This window comes from Hypomesus nipponensis, chromosome 24, assembly GCF_054491055.1.
Source record: "Hypomesus nipponensis isolate SF chromosome 24, ASM5449105v1, whole genome shotgun sequence".
Taxonomy (NCBI): Eukaryota; Metazoa; Chordata; class Actinopteri; order Osmeriformes; family Osmeridae; genus Hypomesus; species Hypomesus nipponensis.
In genome coordinates this window covers 4,539,866-4,562,886 of record NC_140384.1, presented here as the reverse complement: position 1 = coordinate 4,562,886, position 23,021 = coordinate 4,539,866, and the positions used below count along the sequence as shown (strand labels likewise).

The 23,021-nt window shown below is 53.4% G+C and overlaps 1 protein-coding gene across 1 annotated transcript; it reads right to left on the bottom strand.

Moving 5' to 3' along the window:
* Window positions 1-68: 68 nt before the first annotated feature.
* Window positions 69-22,523, bottom strand: LOC146232797 (ras GTPase-activating protein 1-like). The gene is made up of 25 exons (XM_084690318.1): window positions 21,300-22,523; window positions 9,789-9,941; window positions 8,199-8,334; window positions 7,830-7,900; window positions 6,888-7,005; window positions 6,653-6,684; window positions 6,345-6,397; window positions 5,871-6,021; window positions 5,601-5,679; window positions 5,346-5,469; window positions 5,071-5,227; window positions 4,899-4,986; window positions 4,582-4,662; window positions 4,310-4,467; window positions 4,017-4,093; window positions 3,616-3,788; window positions 3,253-3,412; window positions 2,864-3,006; window positions 2,436-2,551; window positions 2,210-2,296; window positions 2,032-2,099; window positions 1,835-1,923; window positions 1,633-1,710; window positions 1,390-1,524; window positions 69-1,006 (listed from the first exon to the last, which is right to left on the bottom strand). The coding sequence occupies exons 1-25, from the start codon at window positions 21,827-21,829 to the stop codon at window positions 923-925; spliced, it is 3,141 nt and encodes a 1,046-aa protein (XP_084546444.1). The 5' UTR covers window positions 21,830-22,523; the 3' UTR covers window positions 69-922.
* Window positions 22,524-23,021: the final 498 nt, after the last annotated feature.

Here is a 23,021-nt window from a genome sequence, read left to right as displayed (position 1 = left end):
GAACCACAATGGTAATATTAAAAGAAGCAATGTGAACTGCTCTCCCTAGGAAAATAAATGACTCCATCTACATTACAAAAGAACGTTTTAATAAGTGCATGCATGTCTGATACATGTCTGTACTATTCAAAGAGCCACTGCTGTAAACACTCATTAACTTGGTTTCTGTGATTATGTCTCTTGTCTGGCATTGAGAAGGAAGACTGAACCAAACAAACAAATCAAAATGGGTGATAAATTGGAAAAATTCTGTTTGTCTCAATTATATACTCATGATTCCAGCAAGAGAATTTATTTTTGATATAAAATAACCATACTTTATGCAAGAATTTTTCCAATCTAAAATACAAAGAAAAGGAGAAAATAAAGAAACAAAGGAAATACTAGTTTCAGCACTTGGTGGATATTGTCACGACCATCAAATAAATCAGTCACAAATTACAGTATAAAAAGCATTATTGCTCATAATCCAGTTATAAGAAAACAGAGGACTAGCTTTATGTCAGTGAGCTGACATCATACTTAACAGAGGGGGAAGGGGGGGGGGACACTTTGGCAACCTGTGCTGTCAGGACACACATCTTGGGTACGTAAAGAGTTGCAATTATTCTTTATTTTCTCGAGCAATTCCTGGACCCTCATGAGGAAGGGAATGATACAAGGCCCCCGTGCCGTTCGAATCATGAACACGGTGCAGGTGAGAGGAGGAGCGACCGAGAAGCGAAAGAAACGTCATCCTGCTGCTGCATAGTTCTGGTGGCGATGGTGAAGGAGGGGACGGGGGATGGGCAGGGAGGGAGGGGGGCGGCGGCGGTGGTAGTGGGGGTGTTGCCATGGTGATGAGGGTGGAGCATGCCGGGTCCCGCCGTGCGTCTCCCGGGGAGACGGAGGAGGGATGGAGGGAGGGAGGAGGAGTGTGCTACTACCTGTTGCTGTTGGACATGGCATAGTGAGTCTGTTTCTGCTGCAGGAGCTCGGTGATGGCCAACAGCTTTTTCAACACGTGCTGCAGAAGACAGAAGGAGAGAGAGAGAGAGAGAGAGAGAGAGAAAGAGAGGAAGAGGGAGACAGAAGGAGAGAGAGAGAGGGAGACAGAGACAGAGAGAGAGGAAGAGGGAGACAGAAGAAGAGAGAGAGAGAGGGGGACACAACGAGGATGTCAGAAACAGGAAGGAATGACCGGACGACGACACGGGAATAAGACCCAGAGGAGAAAACACAAGCTGGCGAAGGCCTCCGTCACGGTGTGACAGGAAAACAAGCTCTCAGAAGGGGCGCCGCAGCGTTGGAAATAGTCCCCAGGAAAACGGGAATGGGAAGCACTGAAGGTCCCCTCGGCCGGCTCTGAGGGGAGAGGGGGGTCTGGCGGGGGCCGGGGGACAGACTGACCTGCTGGGCCCCCCGCTCGTTGCTCAGGGTGCGGAGCTCGTCCGAGTGCGTGGCGCACACCTCGTGCAGCGCCGCCAGGTCGCGGGACAGGTCCGTCCTAAAGTGCTCGGTGACTTCTGGGAGGTCCGGAACGTTCTGGAAGGAGGAGGAGCGGGGTGAATCGCACACACACGTTTCTCCTGATTGACAAATATCACAGGTGTGGCACTCGGCTTGGCGGCGCTTGGAGAGAAACCGCCTTACCCCTAACTCATCCAGAAACATGATCATCCTGTGTTTGTTGTTCTTGATGAAGGGGTTGACTCCTTCCATGTAGGGCTCCTGGACACAGAGAGACAAACACCCGTCACCATGTGACTCGCTAACATCCCTCCACTCGGAAACAGGTGAAGGACCCTGCTCGTGAAGACGACTTGAAGCAGGGGTGCAGTCCTGGGGTCCGTACCTTGGCACCAAACTCCACCAGGTTGGCGAGGTTCTGGACCGACTTGGCCACCAGGGTGAGGGTGCGGGCCGCGGTGGAGGAGGGCGGGTCTGGGAACAGGGGAACGCCACAGGCGCGTCAATCTCGGCTCGTTCTAAAAGGGCCGCGGCATTCGAACGGGACCTGACGCGCCCCCGCGAGGGGGGGCGGAGACTCACCGGCGATGATGTTGAACATCCTGGGGTTGAGGATGGCGGGGCAGATGAGGCGCAGGAACACAAAGCCACTGGGGGGGGTTCATACGAGGTCAAAGGTTAAAGTCAGGGGAACAGGCGCCGCCCGGTGTGAAAGCGGCGGCGTGCGCGGTCGTGGCGGAGTGAGGCGGCCGGTCCTTACCTGACCACGCGGGTCCTCATGGTGGTGTTGGCTGGCCACTTCTGCTGCACGGACTTCTGCAGGCAGCCGTAGATGAACCTCAGAGTCCTGGAGACAAGCAGGGGGGGGGGGGCAGGGAATGGGATGATGAGGGGTTTTAGGGTCCTGCATATGTTGCAATGTTAGAACTAGTGTGTGCGCGAGAGAGAGAGAGAGAGAGAGAGAGAGAGAGAGAGAGACTGCTTACGGTGGCAGGATCTCAGCAGCCATGAAGATCTTCTCCACCAGCTCAGACAGGATGTTGAGGAGGTGGGCCAGGTTCAGGTTCACGTCCTCGTTCTTCTCCAGCTTGGAGGGGTTCAGCTGCACAGGGGAGGAGAGAGAGAGAGACAGACAGAGAGAGGTTACACTAAACACCTTCCTGCTCTGTCCACACACTGGCCTTCTGCAGCGCTGACAAGTTACACAATGCCTTCTAACACAACGTGCTATCCTATAAGGAGCAGCAGAAATAAGAAATACTTAAATAAAAAAACAGAATGTACCATCGCTAAAGTGCCCACAAACACAGAAGTTGTGTTTGAAAACATTGAAAAAGAAACTGGAAAAACGTCAAGACCTGCTATCCGACATGGCGCGCGTGTGTCAGTGTGTGTGTCGTGGTCGTCGCCGTACCTCGCAGGACTGCTTGCTCTCCATGATCTTCAGGATGGAGTCCTTGAGGGCGTGGTGGACGAAGGGCGTGGCCGTGGCCTTCATGTACTGCTCCATCAGGGTGCTGGCCAGCGTGGTGGCCCGGAACAGAGTGGTGGCCTCGTCTGGAATCGGGAGGGGAGGACAGTCACACACTACCGCACCTCTCACACAACCCTGTCGCTCGCTTGGTGTGTGTGTGTGTGTGCGCGTCACTCGGAGACTCGGGATTCGGCCTGGGGTGTGTGTTGAACACGTGTACACAGCCCGGGGGCGGATTCTTGCGAGTCGTTCCGTGTGAGAGGGGGTGTGTGTACTGCTTGTGAACGCGAGCGTGCCCGCTGGTGTGCGTGTGTGTGCGCGCGACCCACCCTCCATGTTGATCTCCCGGTCGTTGAGGGTCCGCAGCAGGGGCGCCTCCGTCTTCTCGTGTCTGAAGATGCGCAGCAGGATGCTGGCCAGCAGGGTGCGGTCCTGCCCGCACACGTGGGCCAGAGCGTAGATCACATGGAACTCCTTCAGCAGGACCAGCTGGGGGGCACGCACACGCACACACACACACAGAGCAAACACACACGCAGAGCAAACAAGAATCCACACAAGCCCACGCACGCACACACAGAACAAAGAAGAAAACACGGTTAAGTCTAGAAAGGCCGACCCCCCCCCTGTCCCCTGTGCACCAGCGTGCGTGCGTGTGGAGGGGGAGGGGGAGGGGGGGTTGGGCGTGGCACCTCTTTGAACTCGCTGTACTCCTCCTCGGGCATGATCTTCTCCATGGAGTAGCGGGCGCGCACCCGCAGGCTCCCCGGCTCGATGCCCTTCAGGGGGACGTAGGAGCTGAGGGGGAACCACTCGTCGATCATCTGGCCCTTCTGGAGGCGGCTCAGCTGGCAGCGCATGAACACTGGAGGGAGGGAGGGAGGGAGGGAGGGAGGGAAGGGAGGGGGGGAGGGAGGGAGGGAGGGAGGGAGGGAGGGAGGGAGGGAGGGAGGGAGGGAGGGAGGGAGGGAGGGAGGGAGGGAGGGAGGGAGGGAGGGAGGGAGGGAGGGAGGGAGGGGATAGTTGTGAGTTGGTTGGAAACCGGTCGTTGGGAGTACTGGGCCGACATGTGAGAGAGGACCGGAGGACTCACGGATGTCACACTCCTTGCTCTTCTTCGTCTTGTTGCACAGGCTGATCTCAAACCTGTTGATTTCACTGGACAGGTCACTGCCAGAGGAGAGAGAGACACAGACACACAGAGAGAGAGAGAGAGAGAGAGAGAGAGAGAGAGAGAGAGAGAGAGAGAGAGAGAGAGAGAGAGAGAGAGAGAAAGAGAGAGAGACAAAGACAAAGTTGAGACCAAAGCCCACAGAGGCGTCCTGTTTCTCCAGCTTGAAACCCTGCGTCCCTGACCCAGGGGGCGGGAGCCGGGGGCGGACTCACTCGAAGATGAACTCCTCGGTGAAGACGGGGTTCTGGCCGTCGCGGGGGTGGGTCTTGGCCACCTGGACGTTGTTGAGGTGGATGTTGCAGTAGGGGCTGGCAAAGTGCTTGACGGGCAGCTTGTGGGCCTCTTCCACATACAGAACCAGACTGCTCACCTGACACACAACACACACACACACACACACACACACACACACACACAACAGGGATGACTCGCTGAGCAGCTGCACGGTGTGTGTGTGTGTGTGTGCGAGGGCGCGTGCGCGTACCTGTCTGAGTCTCTTGTTGGGCGTGGGCTGTGTTGGTTTGCGGAGGTTACTGCAGAACGTCTGCAGGCACTTCATCCAGTCCTGTCAGAAACACAGAGAGACAGAGAGACAGACAGACAGAGAGAGAGAGAGAAAGACAGAGAGAGAGACAGAGAGAGAGAGACAAAGAGACAGAGAGAGAGACAGAGACAGAGAGAGAGCATGGTGAAACTGGGAGGCTCTGATCAATCTAAAACCTTGCAGGAGATAAGGGGAGACAGTGTGTGTGTGGGTTTGCGTGGGAGAAAGAGAGCAAGAGAGAGAAGGTCAATGCAAACCTGAGCCTGTTCGGGAGTCTCCCCTGCAAAGTAGAAGATGTATTGCTCCTCGCTAAAGTGCTGCACCACAATCTGGAAACAGTTTGGCCTGCGAGACAGAGGAAAGAGAAGTTCACGTCGTCCCATCATCCAGCCCGTGTTCCGTCTGTGGCGGGTGGGGGGGCCGTCTCACCTGCCAAACATGCTGTCGTGCACGCCGTAGACGGAGCACACGCTCAGGTCGATCAGCCCCTTGGGTTTGGTGGCACGCTTCTCACTCTCAAAGTAGATGAGCTGGGCGTCGTTGCCCTCCAGGATGAAGTACAGGTTCTTCCATCGCTTGCCTTTGCCTGGCGGGGCGGGGCGTGAGGGAGAGGGTGAGTGAGGGAGAGAGTCATTGATAGGGAGGTCGAAAGACAGTCAAAAGTAAGCAAAAAGACATGGGGGGGGCGGGGGGGGGGGGCTGACCTTTGTTGAATAGGAGGTAGCCTTTCTTGACGATGTTTTTGTAGAAAGCGTCTTTCGTTTTCCGTCTGATAGTGTTATAAATCTCCTTCCCGTCCACGAGGTCAGAGAGGACTTGTTCCTGGTGCTGGAAACCGGTAGAAACAGAACGATTACGACTGAACACCGCGACACGCTCGCTGCGCCGCGCTTTCACCTCCTGTTCCCATCCCCATCCAGCAGGCCTGGACCAGGCAGGCGCTAGGACCCTGGGCGTACCTGCACGGAGACAGCATCCTTCAGGTTGTATCCCTCCACGATCTGTTCCTTCTTATAATGGTCTATGATGTCATCGACCCTGCCGGGAACAGGAAAAAGGAGAAAGCTTTTAATCACAACTTACAATCCTATCGGAGAGTCCTATCTCGTAAACAAGGATCATCGGCATGTCTGGTCATGAGAAATGACACTTGCAAAAATACTTGGATCATTATTTCAACATAGTGGAAGGTGGAAAGTGTACTGCCACAGGCTGTGTAAACCACCTACCGGTTATAGTACCTCCCTCCCATCATGTACTGGTTGTTGGGGGTGGGGCATATCTTAAATCTTTGGATGTTCTCATTGGTGCGGAAGAAGAGGGAGTAGTCTCCGGGCGTGTTGTCAGACGGACGCACCAGGAAACCACACACCTGGCCAACTGAGAGAGAGAGAGAGGCAGAGAGAGAGAGAGATAGAGGCAGAGAGAGAGAGAGAGAGAGAGGCAGAGAGAGAGAGAGAGAGGCAGACAGAGAGAGAGAGAGAGAGGCAGAGAGAGAGAGAGAGGCAGAGAGAGAGAGAGAGAGACAGAGAGAGAGAGGCAGAGAGAGAGAGACACAGAGAGAGAGACACAGAGATACAGAGAGAGAGAGAGAGAGAGAGAGAGAGAGAGAGAGAGAGAGAGAGAGAGAGGTTTGAAATCAGTGCCAGTGGTAACATGGAGGACTGCTGGACAGGTGGATGTTTGGTGGACAGGAGCGGTACCTGTCATGAGCAGGTTGTAGGCCTCCTGCTTGCTGATCTTCCCGTGGTACCAGCTGTGAAGCAGAACCAGGGAGAGAGACAGCGGGAAACATGAGAGACAGAGAGAGAGAGAGAGACAGAGAGAGAGACAGAGACAGAGAGAGAGACAGACAGAGAGACAGAGACAGACAAAATATGAGCAAACCTTTTTACCATTCATGAGTCTGTCCTACTGAGGAGAGCTAGATGATTTAAATCCACAAACATTTAACCCCCCCCCCCCCCCCCCCCCCCCATTAGTGAGCAAACTGAGCATGCTCGGGACTCACATTTTCCCCTCGTGTGGGTCCTCCTCCCGCCCCTGGAGACAAACAACAAAAACAGATAAATAAATGAACTATACAAATACGGATGCTACCAGCTGAACAAATATCTGCACATCTCGAAAACCCCCACAGGCCAAAAGTGAACCTGGTGACCGGGGACCAGAGCCTGACGTCACGGTGACCTGAGGCCAGGGCGACAGGAGGCCGGGGGCAGGGGGGCGGAGGCGGAGGGACTCACCACCTCCTCCACCAGGTCGTCCACGATGAGGCCCTGCTCCTCCGTGCGTACGTTGGCCACCCACATCCAGCCGTCATCCAGTTCATTGTGAACGATAAACATGTCCCCTTTCAGGAAGCTGCAGGAGGGGGGGGGGGGGGGTCAGAGTACACACATGCACACGTGTTAGGGTTTAGAAATGACGGGGAGGAGTATAAATAACCGATGCCAGATACACAGAACAGACACGGCCAGTGAAGAATTTCCGATGTGCTATTCAAAAGACCGACCTCGGGGGTGAGCGCACACAAACGCTGGGCACAGACCGTTTGAGTTTGTGTTCACACGAGACGAATAGCAAGGGGCTTCAGTCGACAAACCTCACGGGCCCCTCAAATGTTTCAAGATCGCGTGTCAACTGTGCATAAGCTTCCAACTCAACCGTTTGGGGGGGGGGGGGAATTTGCCTCGCGGCTCTTGCAGTACCCAAGCTCCACCAGCGGGTGTCTCTTCAGAGCTGTGAGAAACAGGCGTTTCCACGTGACCAGACTCCCCGAGAAGAAGCTTGCGCTCTAAGTGACGGCGGGGTCATGCTTCAGAGGGAAGACTTGGCTTCAGGCAGATGTTTCTCACGTCTGGGAGGAAGGATACAAGGCTGCCGTGTCAGGGATCCGCCTTGACGAGGATGTTTCTGGAAGGGAACGGGGAACGAGGCGAGCGATGCGCTCCCTGGTGTTCCGGGCAAAAGGAATAGCTGCCGCCTCTTTTTTTCTCCTACAGGTATGCAGTTTGTGATCCGGCTCACTCATGCATGAGGCAAGGTAGTGCCAGAAACTAGCGAGGACTCTGCACTGAAGCTAACTGGTTGGATGAGCAACTGTCAAGAGAGAAGATGTCGGATTAAAGGCGCGCGCCGTGCGCGCGCACACACACAGCGATGTGAGCCAAGATATTAGGTCTCACCTGATCTCATCGGTTTCTGGTACTTTGGTGTATGGAAGGATGGCTCTCACTCTCCTCCTGTCTTCTACGGGCTGAAAACACACAGAAACACGCACAGCGAGAGATTTAACAGCACACTCAATACCCCCCACGGGCCCTCACCAAAGTCTCACAGTAATTGGCATCTCCCCTTCCCGCCCCGTCCTCAACATATCATTCATCTGAAGATCTTTCCGGCCTCCCACACCCCCCTCCGCGCGTTCATTCGGGTGTGGAGGGGCTGTTTCTCGTTAGAAACCGCGGCCTACGGGAAGTAAGAGAAGCTATTGGGCCGCTGTGGGAGTCTGTGCCCCCGGCGGGGCTGCGGGGAGTCGGTGGGCGAGGCCTCACCTCAGGCGGCGCCACCGGGGACAGCAGCTTCTCGCCCTTCAGCAGGCACGACACGTAGCTGTAATAACCAATCAGGTCCGAGAGGGAGGAGAACCGCCGCCCGCCGATGTAGTAGTCCCCGCACATGGCGATGATCCTGTCGGGGTGGGGGGTGAGAGAGAGAGGCAGAGAGAGAGGCAGAGAGAGAGAGAGACACAGAGAGACAGAGACAGAGAGAGAGACAGAGAGAGAGAGAGAAAGAGAGGTAATTACATTGTGACAATGAAGTGTATTTGGGAGGAGAAAACCCCTCTCTAGATAAGGCTAAACGGTGAGGAGGTCAAAGCCTTGGCGCTAGGCTAACACAATACTGCACGCGCCGAGAGCACTCGAGAGGCAAAAGGGCCGGCCGGGCAATAAAATATTGTGCATTGCCCTGAGATCCATGAAACAAAGGCAGACGTGCTCTAAATGCCCGTGACTCATCAGATAATAGTCTCTTCAGTGCTGCAGATGAGCTCCTTGAAATTGTTCCAGTAAATGATGAGGGTGACGTGATTGGCTGGCACTCGGGTTGGTTTAGCCAGTGAGGCAGGCCAGCCAGACAGCCAGTAAAGCAGCCAGCGATGAGGGAGTCCATAATCCTAAATCCCTGCTCATCTGTTGAGTGGGAACTGGGATTCCGGCGTAATTGACTGCGCCCTGCTAGCGCTGGTGCTGACATGTTGCTCAAGGACGTTTCTTCCTTCGTCCGTAAGAGAGGAGCGACCTGGCTGCTCCTGTGACCTTCCGGACGAGGTCTCTTCCTCCCAGCCCTCCATGAGATCACCTTTCTACTCCGGCCAGGGGGGGAGGGGGAGATGATGTCACCCTCTCACCATTGGCTGGGCCTTACGAACAGGCCTGGATGAGGCGGCGAGGGAAGGCTTGGGTGAGGGGAGGGATCCCTCGTGCTGCATCACGCTGTCGCATTGTTGGAGTGAAGATATTTTAACAGAGAGAGAGAAAGGGAGAGAGAGAATGAGAAGGAGGAGAGAGAGAATGAGATTGAATGAGCGAGAATGAGATAGAGAATGAGATAGAGAATGAGATAGAGAGAGAGAAGGAGAGACAGAGAGACAGGAGACAAAGACAGACAGATAAGGAGAGAGAGAGAGAGGGAGACAGAGAGAGAGAGAGACACGAGGGACAGAGAGGGGGAGGAGGAAAGCCGAGCTCGCGTCCAGGTGTCGTGCGTGGGCGAGCGCTGTTGTGGGGCTAATGGGAGCGAACATGAACATGAGTGTCTGGTGGGATGTCGAATGCCAACATGAGGGGGCGGGGGAGCAGCGGGGGGAGCAGCAGGGGGGGGGGGGTCTAATATCCTGTCTGTGTCTGTGCGGGTAACAAGACACGGGGCATTGTTGTCACCGTCTTCTCTCCCTTTTGGTTCAGGTCCGCCCACACACACACACACACAGCTCACTGTCAGAGAGCACCTTCCCCCCCCTCGCCGCCCACACTCCTCCCCCGCCACAGGATCCATATCCTCTTTAACGTCTGTGTGAACTGCTTTGTGTGCGAGCGTGTGTGTGTGTGTGTGGTGTGTGGAGGCGCGCGCTGCGTCCTGACCTGAAGTGGTTGACCACGCTGGTCATGCTGAGGAAGGACAGGACGAAGGAGCCGGGCCGCCGGTCGCTCTCCCTGATGAGGTAGCTGCCCGGGGACCCCGCCTGCCGCAGGCGCTCCTCTGCTATGGTGCGGTCCAGCTTCCCATGGTACCACCTGAGGGAGGGAGAGAGGGAGGAGGGAGAGAGACATAGAGAGTGGTGAGAGGGAGAGAGAGAGAGAGAGTGGTGAGAGAGAGAGTGGTGAGAGAGAGAGTGGTGAGAGAGAGAGTGGTGAGAGAGAGAGAGAGAGTGGTGAGAGAGAGAGAGAGAGAGAAAGAGAGAGGCGAGAGAGAGAGGGGAGAAAGAGAGAGAGAGAGGGAGAGAGAGAGAGAGAGAGAGAGAGAGAGAGAGAGAGAGAGAGAGAGAGAGAGAGAGAGAGAGAGGGGGGGGGGGGGAAGAAAAGAGGGGGGGGAATAGGAGAGAGATGGAGAGAAAGACAGCTATGTTTAATACAAATCTTGACATGCTGGGTTTCAGGTTATCCATGCGAGAGAAGACAGAGAGAGTTTGGCAGACGCACACAAACACACGCGCGTGCCGTTCCCACAGCCAAGCCCGCACACTCTGGAACGCCCGACACCCAGGCGACCCCCCACGCGCTCCAGAAACAATCACCCGGACACCCACGGAAGTGTCGCATGCGCTCCACGCCGCCAGAACTTCATGGATAATTCAGTCGCACGGCGGCGGAATTCGTGAATCCGTGCCTCTTGCTCTGTCATTCAGAAGTGCGTTCCCTCATCCACTCCCGCTCCACCTCTCCTCCCGTCTATCATTAAACTGCCGGATTGTTCCGTTCACAGTCAAACATTAACACCTTTTCGAGAATCCCGTTTGGTCCTTGCGTTGGCCCATTCCAGAACACCGTCCACTGATTGACATTTGCAGCCCGAGTGAACTATCAACTACCAACTGCAACCCCTAGTCATTCAGTGGTTAGTCTAACATTCAGTCTTGACATGCTCAACCCTCTGTGTATGGGCCTTTGACGTGTTGGGGATTTCAGCGCCACAGACGGACCTGCCAATGTGACCGGTGGCCGTGTCTTCTCAAATGAACGGTGGGTGAAAAGTGCAAACAGGACCTATTCCTAACGTGTCTTTGTGGATCATATTGCGTCCTTTCGAAAGTCTTTCAGGTGCGGGAAAGGACAGCATTACCGAGGCCCTCTAAAATATTGAGTCGGCAGGGGAAATGGCACTCTCTAAGATTTTAGAGGGAGCGCGAAGGAGCGAGAGAGTCAGTGAGAGAGTAGCCCTACCCTAAAGAGAGCGGGCCATTCCGTCTAAAACAGCCGGAAAGCGGAGCTTCCGAGCGTAAAAAAATAAAAATAAAGCTAAAAAAGAAGCTAAAAGCCTTTAAGAGCCTCCCGTCTCACCATTAAAATCTCGCCGCGGCCTGAATTGAACACAAGCCCCTCCGACAACACTGGTTAAAATTTCAGCAGGTAACAACCGCCTGGGTCTGCCGGATGGGGTGAGGGGAGGAAGGGAGGGCTACGAATTAACACGCTCTTTCAGATTTAGGCCGGGGGGGGGGGCGCCGCCGCGCAGTGCGGAGGACGGGGGACACCTCGAGGCAAGATGAATGAGGAGCCGCGGAAGCTCTTCTCACAGGAGCGCTCTGAGGGCTCCCATCTGGCTTAGCGGAGCAAGGGGCTGCACTTGTGAGAAGGGAAAAAAAACAAAGTACAAAAAAGAAGGAAAACAAAAAAAAAGAGCATAAGAGCGATGGAGTCTGTCGAGTGGTCTGGAGGCAGGCGGGAGGACGAGAGGGAGAGGAGAGGCGAGAGGGCCCTGGGCGAGAGGAGAGGCGAGAGGAGAGGCGAGAGGAGAGGAAAGGAGAGAGGGCCCTGGGCGAGAGGCTGCGAAGGGGCTCGGGGACTGGCTGAAGGATGCGTGCGATGGAGAGAATATGGAGGAGGAGGGCGAGGGGGGGAGTGTGTGACTTGGACGAGGTGGAGACAGGCTTCAGGGGTAGACGGGAGAATCGAGACGGAGAGACCTGGAGGGAGCGGGGGAGGAGGGAGCGGGGGCAGAGAATCTGAGGGGGCCTAGTTAACGTGAAGGGAATGGACGCGGGGAAGAAACCCCGAGACGCGAGGTCCAAACATCCTTTTCAATGCAAAACATTCCTGATGCATCACCACGGAATATCAACGGTGATGGCGATTTTTCCAAATTGAAATCCATCTCGATCAAGGCGTACACAATGACTGATATTTCACAGTTGACCTGCCTGTCTGTATGTGTGTGTGTGTGTGCCCTGCTCACACCTGTCAATATCGGCACTGACTCAGCAGGATACAGACTCTCACATCCCCACCAGGCTAACCTGAATCCAAGCCACAACCTCATCCTGTTTGTGCATCTCCCTTCCGTCTGTCAGTCAGTCAGCTGCGGTTTGTTTTCTGGTGTCGCTCACTCTGCTGCTTTCTGGGCCCTGCGCTTTAGATTCATTAGGGAGGCAGGAGGCCGTCAGAGAAGGAGGGAGACAGAGAGAGAGACAGAGAGAAAGAGGCAGACAGACAGAGAGACAGACAGAGAGACAGACAGAGAGACAGACAGAGAGACAGACAGAGAGACAGACAGACAGAGAGACAGACAGAGAGACAGACAGAGAGACAGACAGAGAGACAGACAGAGAGACAGACAGAGAGACAGACAGACAGAGAGACAGACAGAGACGGAGAGAGACAGTGAGAGAGTATGTGTTAGGAAACATGAAGTGAGTGGGGGAGAGGGCCAGAAAGAGTGTGAAGCGAGAGCGACGAGACCGTTGGGGAAACGCTCTCTCCACCTGTCAGGGGATTCCGCCTTTTCCCAACACTCCGTCGAGTCCATATCTGCTCTGTTTAAGGCACGCAGCACAATGCGCATAACTTCACGGCCGTCTGAAATCTGAAAAACAAGCTCCACGGAAAACCATATGTTGGATGAAAACAGTTTGCTCCAAACACCCCACATCTGGCTGACAGTGACAGCGTGTTTCCAGCCCGTGGGGGTAATCGCAGGCCTCCTCTACAGCAGTTCCGAGTATTAGCAGACTCCCTCATTAAGCCTGACAGTGAGGGGAAGGAGGTCACAGCCCAAGTGCTCCAGGCCACCCCCACACACACACACACACACACACACACTGTGAACGAGAGACTGAGCCACTGGAAAGAGCCAGACTCTCTCCTCCAGAGCCGTGAAGATTTACGGGGAAAGTTTGGAAGATGAGTAGAAATGCTAAGCGAGCAGAAATCTGCTTCCTAGAGGGGAGGGAATCTCCCTGCGGCTGTCTTTGTGCGCTGGGCTGGCCAGCTGGGCTGGGCTGGACAGATGTCCAGGAACTGGGTTTAAACGCTGGGCATCCTGCACTGTCATCAGTTGGGCTGCAGGCCTGCATCGCACACATCTCGAAACTCAGCCGAGATGTTTGTCCTCGTTTGAAATTGGGCGCTGCAGTGCCGTGGACGTTTTTGGAAAAACGTTTCACCGCCCTGCTTACCAACAACCCGTCTGAGGTAACTCAACAAGCCGAGAGACTTCTAAAAAGAGATTAGCAGCGGAACAAACACATCCTCACCACCCCCCCAAAAAAAAGAAAAAAACAAACCAACCAGCGAGGCGCGAGTCAACCGTACAGTGCGCGACAACAACCGCCAACCGGTTCAACATTACGGGGCGCACGGCGGCCCTGAGAGACATGGGTGAGGAGCCTCGCTGGTATCTTGAGGAGGTCTGGGTGAGGGTGAGTGCTGAGGGAGGGTGGGGGGGGGGTGGAGACGAGAGACTGTTGACGCTGTTCTCTTCTCCTGCTGAGGAATGCCTGGTCGTGTCGGTGCACGCCTGCCCCCTTCGTGCACCGACCGACACGGCGTGTTTTGGCCGGAGCGGGACTCCTCTAGCGTTCGCCGCGCAGTGTGGCGAATCAAGTCAACGCGGCAGATCGTCAAGGGGTCCGGAAGTTTCTAACAGCAGAGTAACAAAGTGAAGGTTGGGGTGGAGCTATTTGAATAGTAAAAAAAAGGTTCAAGCTCGACGACACCAAATGTTTCGGAGTGAAAGGGGAGGGGATTCGATATAGAGACGAGCGCATCGAACTGTGAGGCCCCAGATCTTATCAACTAACAGCCTGTAACAGTGTTGTTGAGGGTGGGTGGGGGGGCAGACCTTTGTGGCATCCCCCCTGCACAAACACACACGCACGCACACACAGTCTGAGGGCTGGCATTCCCCACTGAACAGCGTGGATGCCACAGAAGAGGAAGGAAACTCAACCGAGCCCTTTTCGTTCAGCGAAGCGTCGAGAAGGCTTCCGCCGGAGCGAAAACGCGCGCGGGGGGGGGGGGGGGATGCACTTAAAAGCCGACCGCCGCGCAGACACGAAACGCGGCTCGCTTTCTGTCGAGGCTGAGGGGAGGAGGGAAGCGAGGGTTGTCTCTAGGATGGAGGTGCTGGGTGGGGGGGGGCGGGGGTGAACCTGAGACAAACAGAGACTGGTTGTCATACAAGCTACCGGATTTGACAGAAGCAGGGATACTTCCTCTTCAGTGGGGTGCGACATTAACACCTCTCGAAACAGGCGTCAAGAGTCACACCAAAACGCACCTGCGCGATAATCAGCAAAAAAAATCTCCACAGAAAGAAAACCCTTCAGGTAGATATGCAAATAGATCCCTACTGTGGTTATACTCAAATCTCATTCCTCGGTGCTCGAGGCAATAGCTGGCGGCTGAAAGCGTGATCCGGTGGATGTCGAGGCTATTCCCAGGACGCTGCCGTTCACACGCTCACTGTCCAGACGGGTTTGGCAGACGGCTGTTTTTGTCTGGACGCCACAACCGAGCACCGCTTCACCTCAGGAGAATGTTGGCAAAGACATATCGCTTTATGTGCAAATCCCGGCCGTATTCTGAAGACAAATCGGCCTCGTCTTCGGTATAAATATCTATCTGTCAAATTTGGCCGGTACAGGACTGTTCAACTATCCCCAAAATATCCCACTCCATCATAAGTCATATTAAGGAGAACAAACGATGGTTACTTTTGTTGGAATTAGACACTGATAGTGACACAGAAGGATGTACAGAACAGCTTTTGGGAGTTTGACTGGCATTTTGTTCACCCTGAATTATAATACAAGAAACATGAGATGCGGCATGCCACATCCAGACAGTAACTAATTCACTTGTGCCCCGAGTGTCTGCTCCAGTGAGCAGACTGGAGCCTGCAGGGCACCCAGGACATGACCTTTGTGGTTTGTGGTTTAGCCCTGGACGGATGGATGGATGGAAGAGAGAGAGGGGGGGGGGTCGTGAAGGAATGAAAGGAGAGAGAGAGAGAGAGAGAGAGAGAGAGAGAGAGAGAGAGAGAGAGAGAGAGACAGAGCAATTGACCTAGTTTTCCCAGGGAATATCTCAGGGATTGAGAGAGAGCAGATTCTGTTTAGGGAGACCTGATTGAAAGGGACCCCCTCCTCCTCCCTTATTCTCTCCCTCTCTCTGCGCTCCTGATGAAGGCTGCCATGTTGGGGACATCTCGGAGGACGTCGAGTCACTCTTCATCACAGTCAGCCTGGAACCAAACGGCCCCGCTTTACATTAGCCCTGCGCCAAGGTGGGCTGCCAGCTGACAACCAGGAGACACAGAGCCCATTTCTCCCTCTCTCTCTCTGTGCCTCTATGTCTCTCTCTCACTGTCTCTCTCTTCACCGAGAAGAAAAAAAACTGCAACATGTTCAATATTGCACCACAACTTCCTCATTCAAAATACAAATAAAAATGACAAACAAATTTAACAAGGAGCCTTCTTGAAACGTTTTAAAGTTATCTTGAGGCATTGCAGAAACGATGCTTGTTCAACAAAGGCTTCGTAAAACTGTGCATACACTTCACAGTTATCCCTTCCGGCTTCCCTCAGCAGATCATCAGATACACCAACAAACAAACGAGCCTTTAAAAAAAACAAAAAAAAAACAACACTTTACCTCACTCTAAAGAAGCCAGACAAAAAACACGCGGCCCCTGAGATGAATCGCTATGAAACAAGCGACTCGAGCTTCGGAAATTCAAAAGAGAAAACGGGGCAAAGAACCACTCGCCCTCTCCCTCCATCCTAAGACCGGGAGAGGGAGGGAGGGAGGGAGACAAAACTTACGCTGAGTCGGCCCTGTGCTGCATCTCCTCCCCGGTCTGCCTCTCTCTCTCTCTCTTCCCCCCCCCTGCGCTCTCTCACGAGGAGTGTCCTCCTCCCCACTGTTGCGGCTGCTGCTGCTGGGACAAACGCGAGGCTGGAGACCCTGGGCTCGGGAGAGGGGAGCGGAGCGGACGCAAGTCGGAAGCCGCGCGCTGAGCGTGCCGCCCCGATGCGGTCATCCCTGTCGTCTGGGGTCAGCGAGCAGCGTCCGTGAGGGGAGAGCGCCGGCTGGCCGGGAGCCTGGCCCGGGCTCCCATATGTCGAGGTGGCTGCCGAGCGAGTTGTGGATTATTACGCGGAGGACTCGGCCGTCGTGTTCTCGTCCGCGTGCTCTGAGGGATGAGAGCTTCCTTCTCTCAGGATGAGAAGACGGGAGTCGTTCTGCGTGATCCAGGAGGGAACTCGGGGAAGGATATGCCCCTCTCTCTCTCTCTTTCTCTCTCCCTCGCTCTCTCCCTCTCCGTCCCTCTCTCTCTCTCTCTTCCGTCTGTCTCTCTCTCTGAGTCTAAAATGAAGCCATGCATCACGAGTATCCAGCACACTGGTTTTAGGAGCCGGCTGGGAAGGGAGTGGCATCTTGGAAACAAACTCACCGTATGTACAAACACAACTGACCTCAAAACATCACACACACACACACAAACACACACAGACACTTGTAGCCCAGTACATGGACAGAAACACCTCCTGCTGTGAAGCCCTTTCACCCTGAGATTCATTTACCGGCTAACCCCCCCCCCCCCCCCCAGCATTCTTTTGGTAAATGAACAAACACTACAGCCTCAAATGAAAACACGGCATGGCTTTAATGCACCAACCGACCATTATGCTAATGTAACATCCCTAACCCATTAAGCCACATCTTTCTGTTTCCAGCAAACTTTCCACAGCGGAAAATAAAAGGTGTTTGTGTGTGTGTGTGTGTGTGTGTGTGTAGTGAGGGCTAGCAGGAGCAGCTGTGAAATAACTGTTATTCTTCACACATGACAGAGTGTCAGAGCTTGCCCTACCCCCATCGGGGCGGGGGAGAGACAACAGTAATAGGGGACACACAGGCACTGGGCCAAAGCAGAGAAACACCGCTTCTGGAAGATTCTGTGTGCAGGCGATACCGTCCACTGAATTGGGCCCCACTATAGCCCTCTAGTGACTGTAAGGTTCTCAGAGTCGTGTGTAATAGGCCTCCAGTCCAGCAGTGTGTATTTAAGTCAAGGGCCAGTACTCTACAATCTGATCTAGAATCAGTGGTACCTTTATGAATGAGATCATGTGGTCAGGTATGGACCTGATCCTGGATCAGTAATCCAATTTTGAGATCTTGTAAACTAGGCCCCCCCGAAATCCAATGCCTTAGTGGGGTAAGATAGTCTTTACTATTATCACAGCGAAACATGATTAAAACGACTAAAAACATAGGCAATGTTTGCCCCAAAGTCATTTTAACTCTACACTCAAAATTCCATGGAAGGTTTCCATGACACTTTGACCCATTTAACGAGACATGGAATCATGACTCGTGTCCTCCAAAAGGACTCCATTCATTTCTTATCAGATGGAATTGATTGAGGGCTAATGAGGAAAGCTAACCCTCGGGCCTCCTCCGTTCCTTCTTCCCAGCTGGCGAAGATCTCTACATCTGCATCCAAAACCCTGCGACAGCCTCCAGCTTGCCACGGAGCCAAACAGCATTCTGAAACGTACAGCGTGAAATATGCCCCGACTCCTCCGCGCTAACGCATCTCTTTTTTTCTTTTCTTTCGCACGACAAAACTCAAATCCGTCGCGCCGACAGTTTGGCTTCACTGCGCCAAAGCGCGCGCCGACCTGCGACGACAGCGCAAATATGTGGCCTCAGGCACCCGGTCCACTATTTACTGTCAGAATTCCTTCAACTCCCTGTCGTCAAAGCCATTGTGGAGTATTCTGAGGATCCTGCAAAGGCCACAATGAGCCCAAGTCAGGAGTCTTGAAAACAGGATGCAGGAGAGAGGCGGCCAGGCAGGGTGGGTATTGGAGGGGCATGACAGGACGTTGCATAACGTGCAGAAAAATGCATGGAAAGCCCAAAGCTGGGCCTTATCAACGCGACGGCAAAAGATTAGAGGTGCGCGTGTCCTCGCACGAACATGACTGGGACGGTCGGGGTCGCAGACTCAAGACGCTGGCATGAGTATAGGCCCAACTGTCACAATTTGAATTTTTTGGGACGAGGGAAATTGAGCACCCGGAACGCCACCTCGACCGGGGCACGGCCGTCCCAGGCCTGTAGGGCGCAGAGGTAATCCTGTTTCAGAGTGGCAGTAGCCAATCTGGCTTTTTAGTCGTTAAGGCTGCGCACTGCTGCCATTTCGTCATCGTACTTAGGTCCAGGAAATCACACGCTTAGGCTACACCACTCCAAGCCCCTAATTCTAATTGTTGGGATCACCAGTTTTTTTTTTTTTTTTTTTTTGGGGGGGGGGGGGGGGGGGGGACGACAATCCTGCCTTTAATAAGTGCAAGGTGACAGTGTAGGACGGTTGGTGAAAGGCTAGTGAGGTCACCTGCGTCTCCTTGCGGCGTTTCAGATTTGACGGGCACCGCCTGTCCCTCCGAAAAGGCCGTTAGGAAGCGGGGGTGCTCAATGAACACTGCAGCCTGCCGCCCCGTCATGCCCCACAGCCGAGGGGCTAATCTTCAAATCCAACTCCATCCCCTTTTCTTTCTCCTCTGCCCTCTCCCTCCCTTTCCTCTGCTTCTCGGGGGAAATCGTTTACGGCTCAAAAATCCTCTCTAATCTTCGTGGAAACTCGAAATCAACGGCTCGTTTCCCACTGCGCTGTTTGTTTTAGCTGCGGCGAAGGGATGGTGTTTTCTAAGAGGCGGAGGGAGGGAGGGGGCAGCATTAGGCTACCTGACGTCTCCCCCCTCCCACCCCCTCTCCTCTCCGCTAAGCGGCCGTTAGTCGTGAAATGCTTATCCCCAGCCCTGTTTATGAATGAGGCTCTGTTGCATAGAGGAGAGGTGTAAATGAGTTTTACTGCGGGACCTCTTCTCCCTCTCAATCTCTCTTCTCTCGGAGCGTTCTACAACGGTGGCTAAGTTTAGCCTCGACAAAGTCACACTCTCTGGGCGAGAGCGGCGAGGAATCCCTTTCCCAGCTTTGGAAATGTTTTCCATCTCCGACACCTGGCTTTCCCACCCTGCTTGTGGGCACTCGCTAACACGACAGCGAGGAATACTCGATGTGTCCAGGACTTGAATGTGACCTCGGGGCTCTTACTGACCAACCCACAGGGGGGAATACTGGGGCGGCTACAAATCCATCTGATAAACCTCTTAAGCCGGTATCCGCCTCAAACCGACTACTGAGAATTTTTAGCACTTTCGTCGACAAATAAACCAATAAAACATCATTGGTGCCCTCTTAGCCTGCCAAAATACACACACACAACAAAGCCACAAATGTAGTTATTCAACAAATAAGTGGGCGAAGGCAGACTAAGAGAAAGCTTCCATATCAGTCCACAAATCATATGTTAGCACCCACTGGGTTCATTCTGGCCCTGGGGGGTGAAGTTCACTCACTCCAGGCTGACTCGAGCACACAGCCCTGGGAGGCATCGAGCGCTTGCCTGCCTGTCTCCCTGTAGAATCAGATTAAGCGTCATCTGCGGGGCCAGCACCACTGCTTCAGACCAGGCTCCCAGACCAGGCTACAGTCAGCAGGCCTGTCTGTCAGAGTAGATCTAGGAGGAGACCCTGGGCCCTAACTGGGTCAGCGTTCCACTGCAGGGGCGGGGTCCTCGCAAGTGAACACTGTCCTCCAGGGGTGTCCATTACACTGCCTGTGAAGGGAAGCCAGGAAGTCCGGCTCTGGAAGTGCCAGATAGGCCTGTGGGCAGCAACTTAGAACTTGTGAAGAGTCGGCTAGTGGCTAGCAAAGGCTGCTATGTAGGCAAGGAGACGGATGAAGACTCCGTAGATGTTGGCACAACGCAGGTTGGTTCTGCTAGGCAAGCAGACCTGAGTGAACAGTAGCAATGTTATTTCTTCGTACGCTCACACGCATAATAAGCCGGCAATGACAATGACAACATGTGCGGCAAAAGAAACAAAACACAGGCTAGCCTACCGTTGATTGGAAATGAGGTCACCTGAAAACAAATGGCTTGTTGTGAGGCGAATCGCACGAATTTGTCGCAAAATTGGTCGTGACCTTGTGTCGGCTGCCCACAAACCACAGGCACCTTTAAAAGCCCCGTGACAACACATCCAGAGGAAGCAATCGAGTTGCATCAGCCGGAGAGTTGCGGAAACTTCCCCCACTTTGATGGAGCGGGCTGAGAGACGCTGGGCTCTCACTGCAGCGTGAGACGACGCTAATGGTACGCAAACCAGACATGGTACCATGGTGATAAGCACCCTTCCTAAAGGGGGTGGAATGAAAGGCAGACATGAAGAAACCTGGGGGAAAAAGTCACGGAGTGGAAAGGCTTGAGTGTTCAGCCTGTTTGTCAGGGCGGAGGTGCTGGCGGAGCGGGGCCAGTTGGATGGTTCTCCGCCGGGCTCCTCATCCAGGGGAGCGGCTCATCACTTGTGAGGGCGAGGGAGGCGCCCGGACCTTCCCCCTTCCTCTGCAGTCTGACAGGGAGATATGGAGCTGCTAAAATAAGAGCTGAATCCACACTCCAGCCCCAGTCACTTCCATATCTCACAGCATGGGGCCCCAAATGATAGAGCTCAGCACTTCTCTAATGAGACTGTGACAAACGAGTTTCATGCTCTCTCTTACCAGTGCGCACACACACACACACGGCTAAGGCCTGCACGTTGATCAAAATGCAACAGACCAGCTAAAGAACAGGTATAAATTATTTAAAACGTTGTGAACGAACCCCAAATATCTCATTTCAATGGACAATGCAGCACTGCTTTAAAGTGTAATCGATTATAAAACTCATCTGGAGTTGTAAATGAGCGGACCTGCCAAAACAAACTTTACTGCGTGATACCACAGTAATTTAAAGTGAAAGAACGTATACAGATTACAGGGTAACCTTTGTGTGGCGTTTGCAACTCACTGGGTGGAGGATCTTGTAGGGCATAAACCTACTGTAGTAGGCAACTTCAGCCAGAATTACCCCACAATATCTGGCCAGATACTTGGAGTCAACAAGTTGAATAGAACTTGATGATGGAAATGGGTCCAAGTAAAGACGTCACTCAGATGAATGGTAGGTGTGGATTTCATGATACACAATAGAATAGAGCAATTCAGAACTCCTAGTAATAGTAATTTATGTCCTTACTGGTTCGTGGGCGGTGCAGAGAGGGGGAACACCACCTCTTCTTCCTCGTTTTCCGGTCCATCCTGCAAGTCGCTTTCATCCACAGTGCCGAGCCCACCATAGCCTGGGGGTGGTGGAGGTGGTGGTGGCAATGGGGGGAAGACTGTAGGCCCGTCTGAGCCAGCCGAGGTGGGTGACATCCGGCTGCCGTGTCCCTCGGAGGTTGGGGAGTAGCATATTGAACCACCGGTCCCTGAGCTTGTTCCTAGAATAATTGCTTGTCCGCCACTCCCTGTAACGGATAATCCAGGTCCAGTAGGATCTCCTCCAGATACGGAATAAACCATGCTCATGTCGATGAGAGCGTCTGGAGAGGTGTTCGACGGGTGAAGGAGGTTTGATCCTGTTCCCTGTCCCAAATCAGGGAGTCGCACTCTGCTCGGTTTGGGATAAAACGGAAAAAGGGCTGTCTCGGGCCCTCCGCTGCCTGCCACCCCTGTCCCTGCCGAGACCGAACCCGTCTCATCGCTACTGACCTCCGCAGCCATCATTTCAGATGAACGAGAAGAGGGGGGGAAAGTCAAAAAGGGAACCTGCCCTTCCCCTCTAGTGCTGTAACACTCCCTCACTGTTTTGAGTTACGGGAACAACACCAAAAGTTTGTTTGGAAAACAACACGTTTCTCAAGCTGACGTTAGCTTGTTGGCTAGCGGAAGCTAGCTCTGGCTAGCTTCTCGCTGTAAATGCCTAGGCTTGCTTGCTAGCGGAGCTAGCTTGCTAGCTAGCTTCTTCGGACACTTGATGAGTTCTTTCTCGCTGCCTTTCTAGGTCTTCATTGTTTCCTGAGTTAGAAGTTACCGTCAGAATTGACTGACAACGTTTGGCTAGTCAAATAGCAGAAGGGTGAGGCAGATGATGTATTAATTTCCTATTTTCTTTGCTCTGCCTGCTCCCTCGGCATCTGTCCACTTGTCGGGGAGTGTTGTTTTATTGTCACTCTCAAATCCCGTATTTTCCGCTCTTGTTGTTTTGTTTCCACCGAGTTCCTAAACCCCTCGGTTTGCCTCCGCACACGCCGCTCGCCTTCATCAGCCGAACCTAAGTTGGACTTAATTAGCCGATAGCTCATATAAAGGGATACGATTGCTATATTTCTGTCTTGCGTAAGTTCTCTTTTCTTTTTCGGCTCCAGGGTCTGGTGGCTTGCTTGGCTCTGCTGATATCTCCCTCCCTCTCCCACTCCTCTTTGGGACGCGTGCTCGCACACGCGCAGGCCTAGCCAAGTGAACACAGAGAGAACCAAGTCTAATCCATGATATCTGCTATCGGTCATTTTAAAAAGCTATATTTCAAAGTAGTACATTGCAATATCGACTTAATGGCACAGGTTTACTGTTTTGGACTTGCACATGTTTAACATGTATTGTGTTATAGTTTTGACAGGTATATTCATTAAAAGGAATGTGAACATGAAATATGTGGCCATTTCATTCATCCCAAAATATAATAATTGAAAGCAATACACTTTCTAACTCATTTATGCATTGGCCTTCAGGTAAGTCTATAACAATGGAAGACTAGAGGTTGTAGAATATCATAGTTTAAGTGTATCAAAAAAGTATATACAGTATACATTGCCACATCCACGTTTTGCTTCCCACAACCTATGCTTCCCAATACTACTTTTGCCCTTGACTTGCCTTTGGATGTTTCCGGAAGTGACCAATAACACAGTACTGCAAT

Bases quoted from the DNA above. Each gene is read 5' to 3' on its own strand.
- LOC146232797 (XM_084690318.1), bottom strand. From the start codon at position 21,829: ATGATGGCTGCGGAGGTCAGTAGCGATGAGACGGGTTCGGTCTCGGCA. The intron at 1,924-2,031 runs GTGAGTCTCCGC...CCCTGTTCCCAG, and splicing joins GATGTTCAACATCATCGCCG to ACCCGCCCTCCTCCACCGCG. The intron at 1,007-1,389 runs GTCAGTCTGTCC...TGTCTTCTGCAG, and splicing joins ACGAGCGGGGGGCCCAGCAG to CACGTGTTGAAAAAGCTGTT.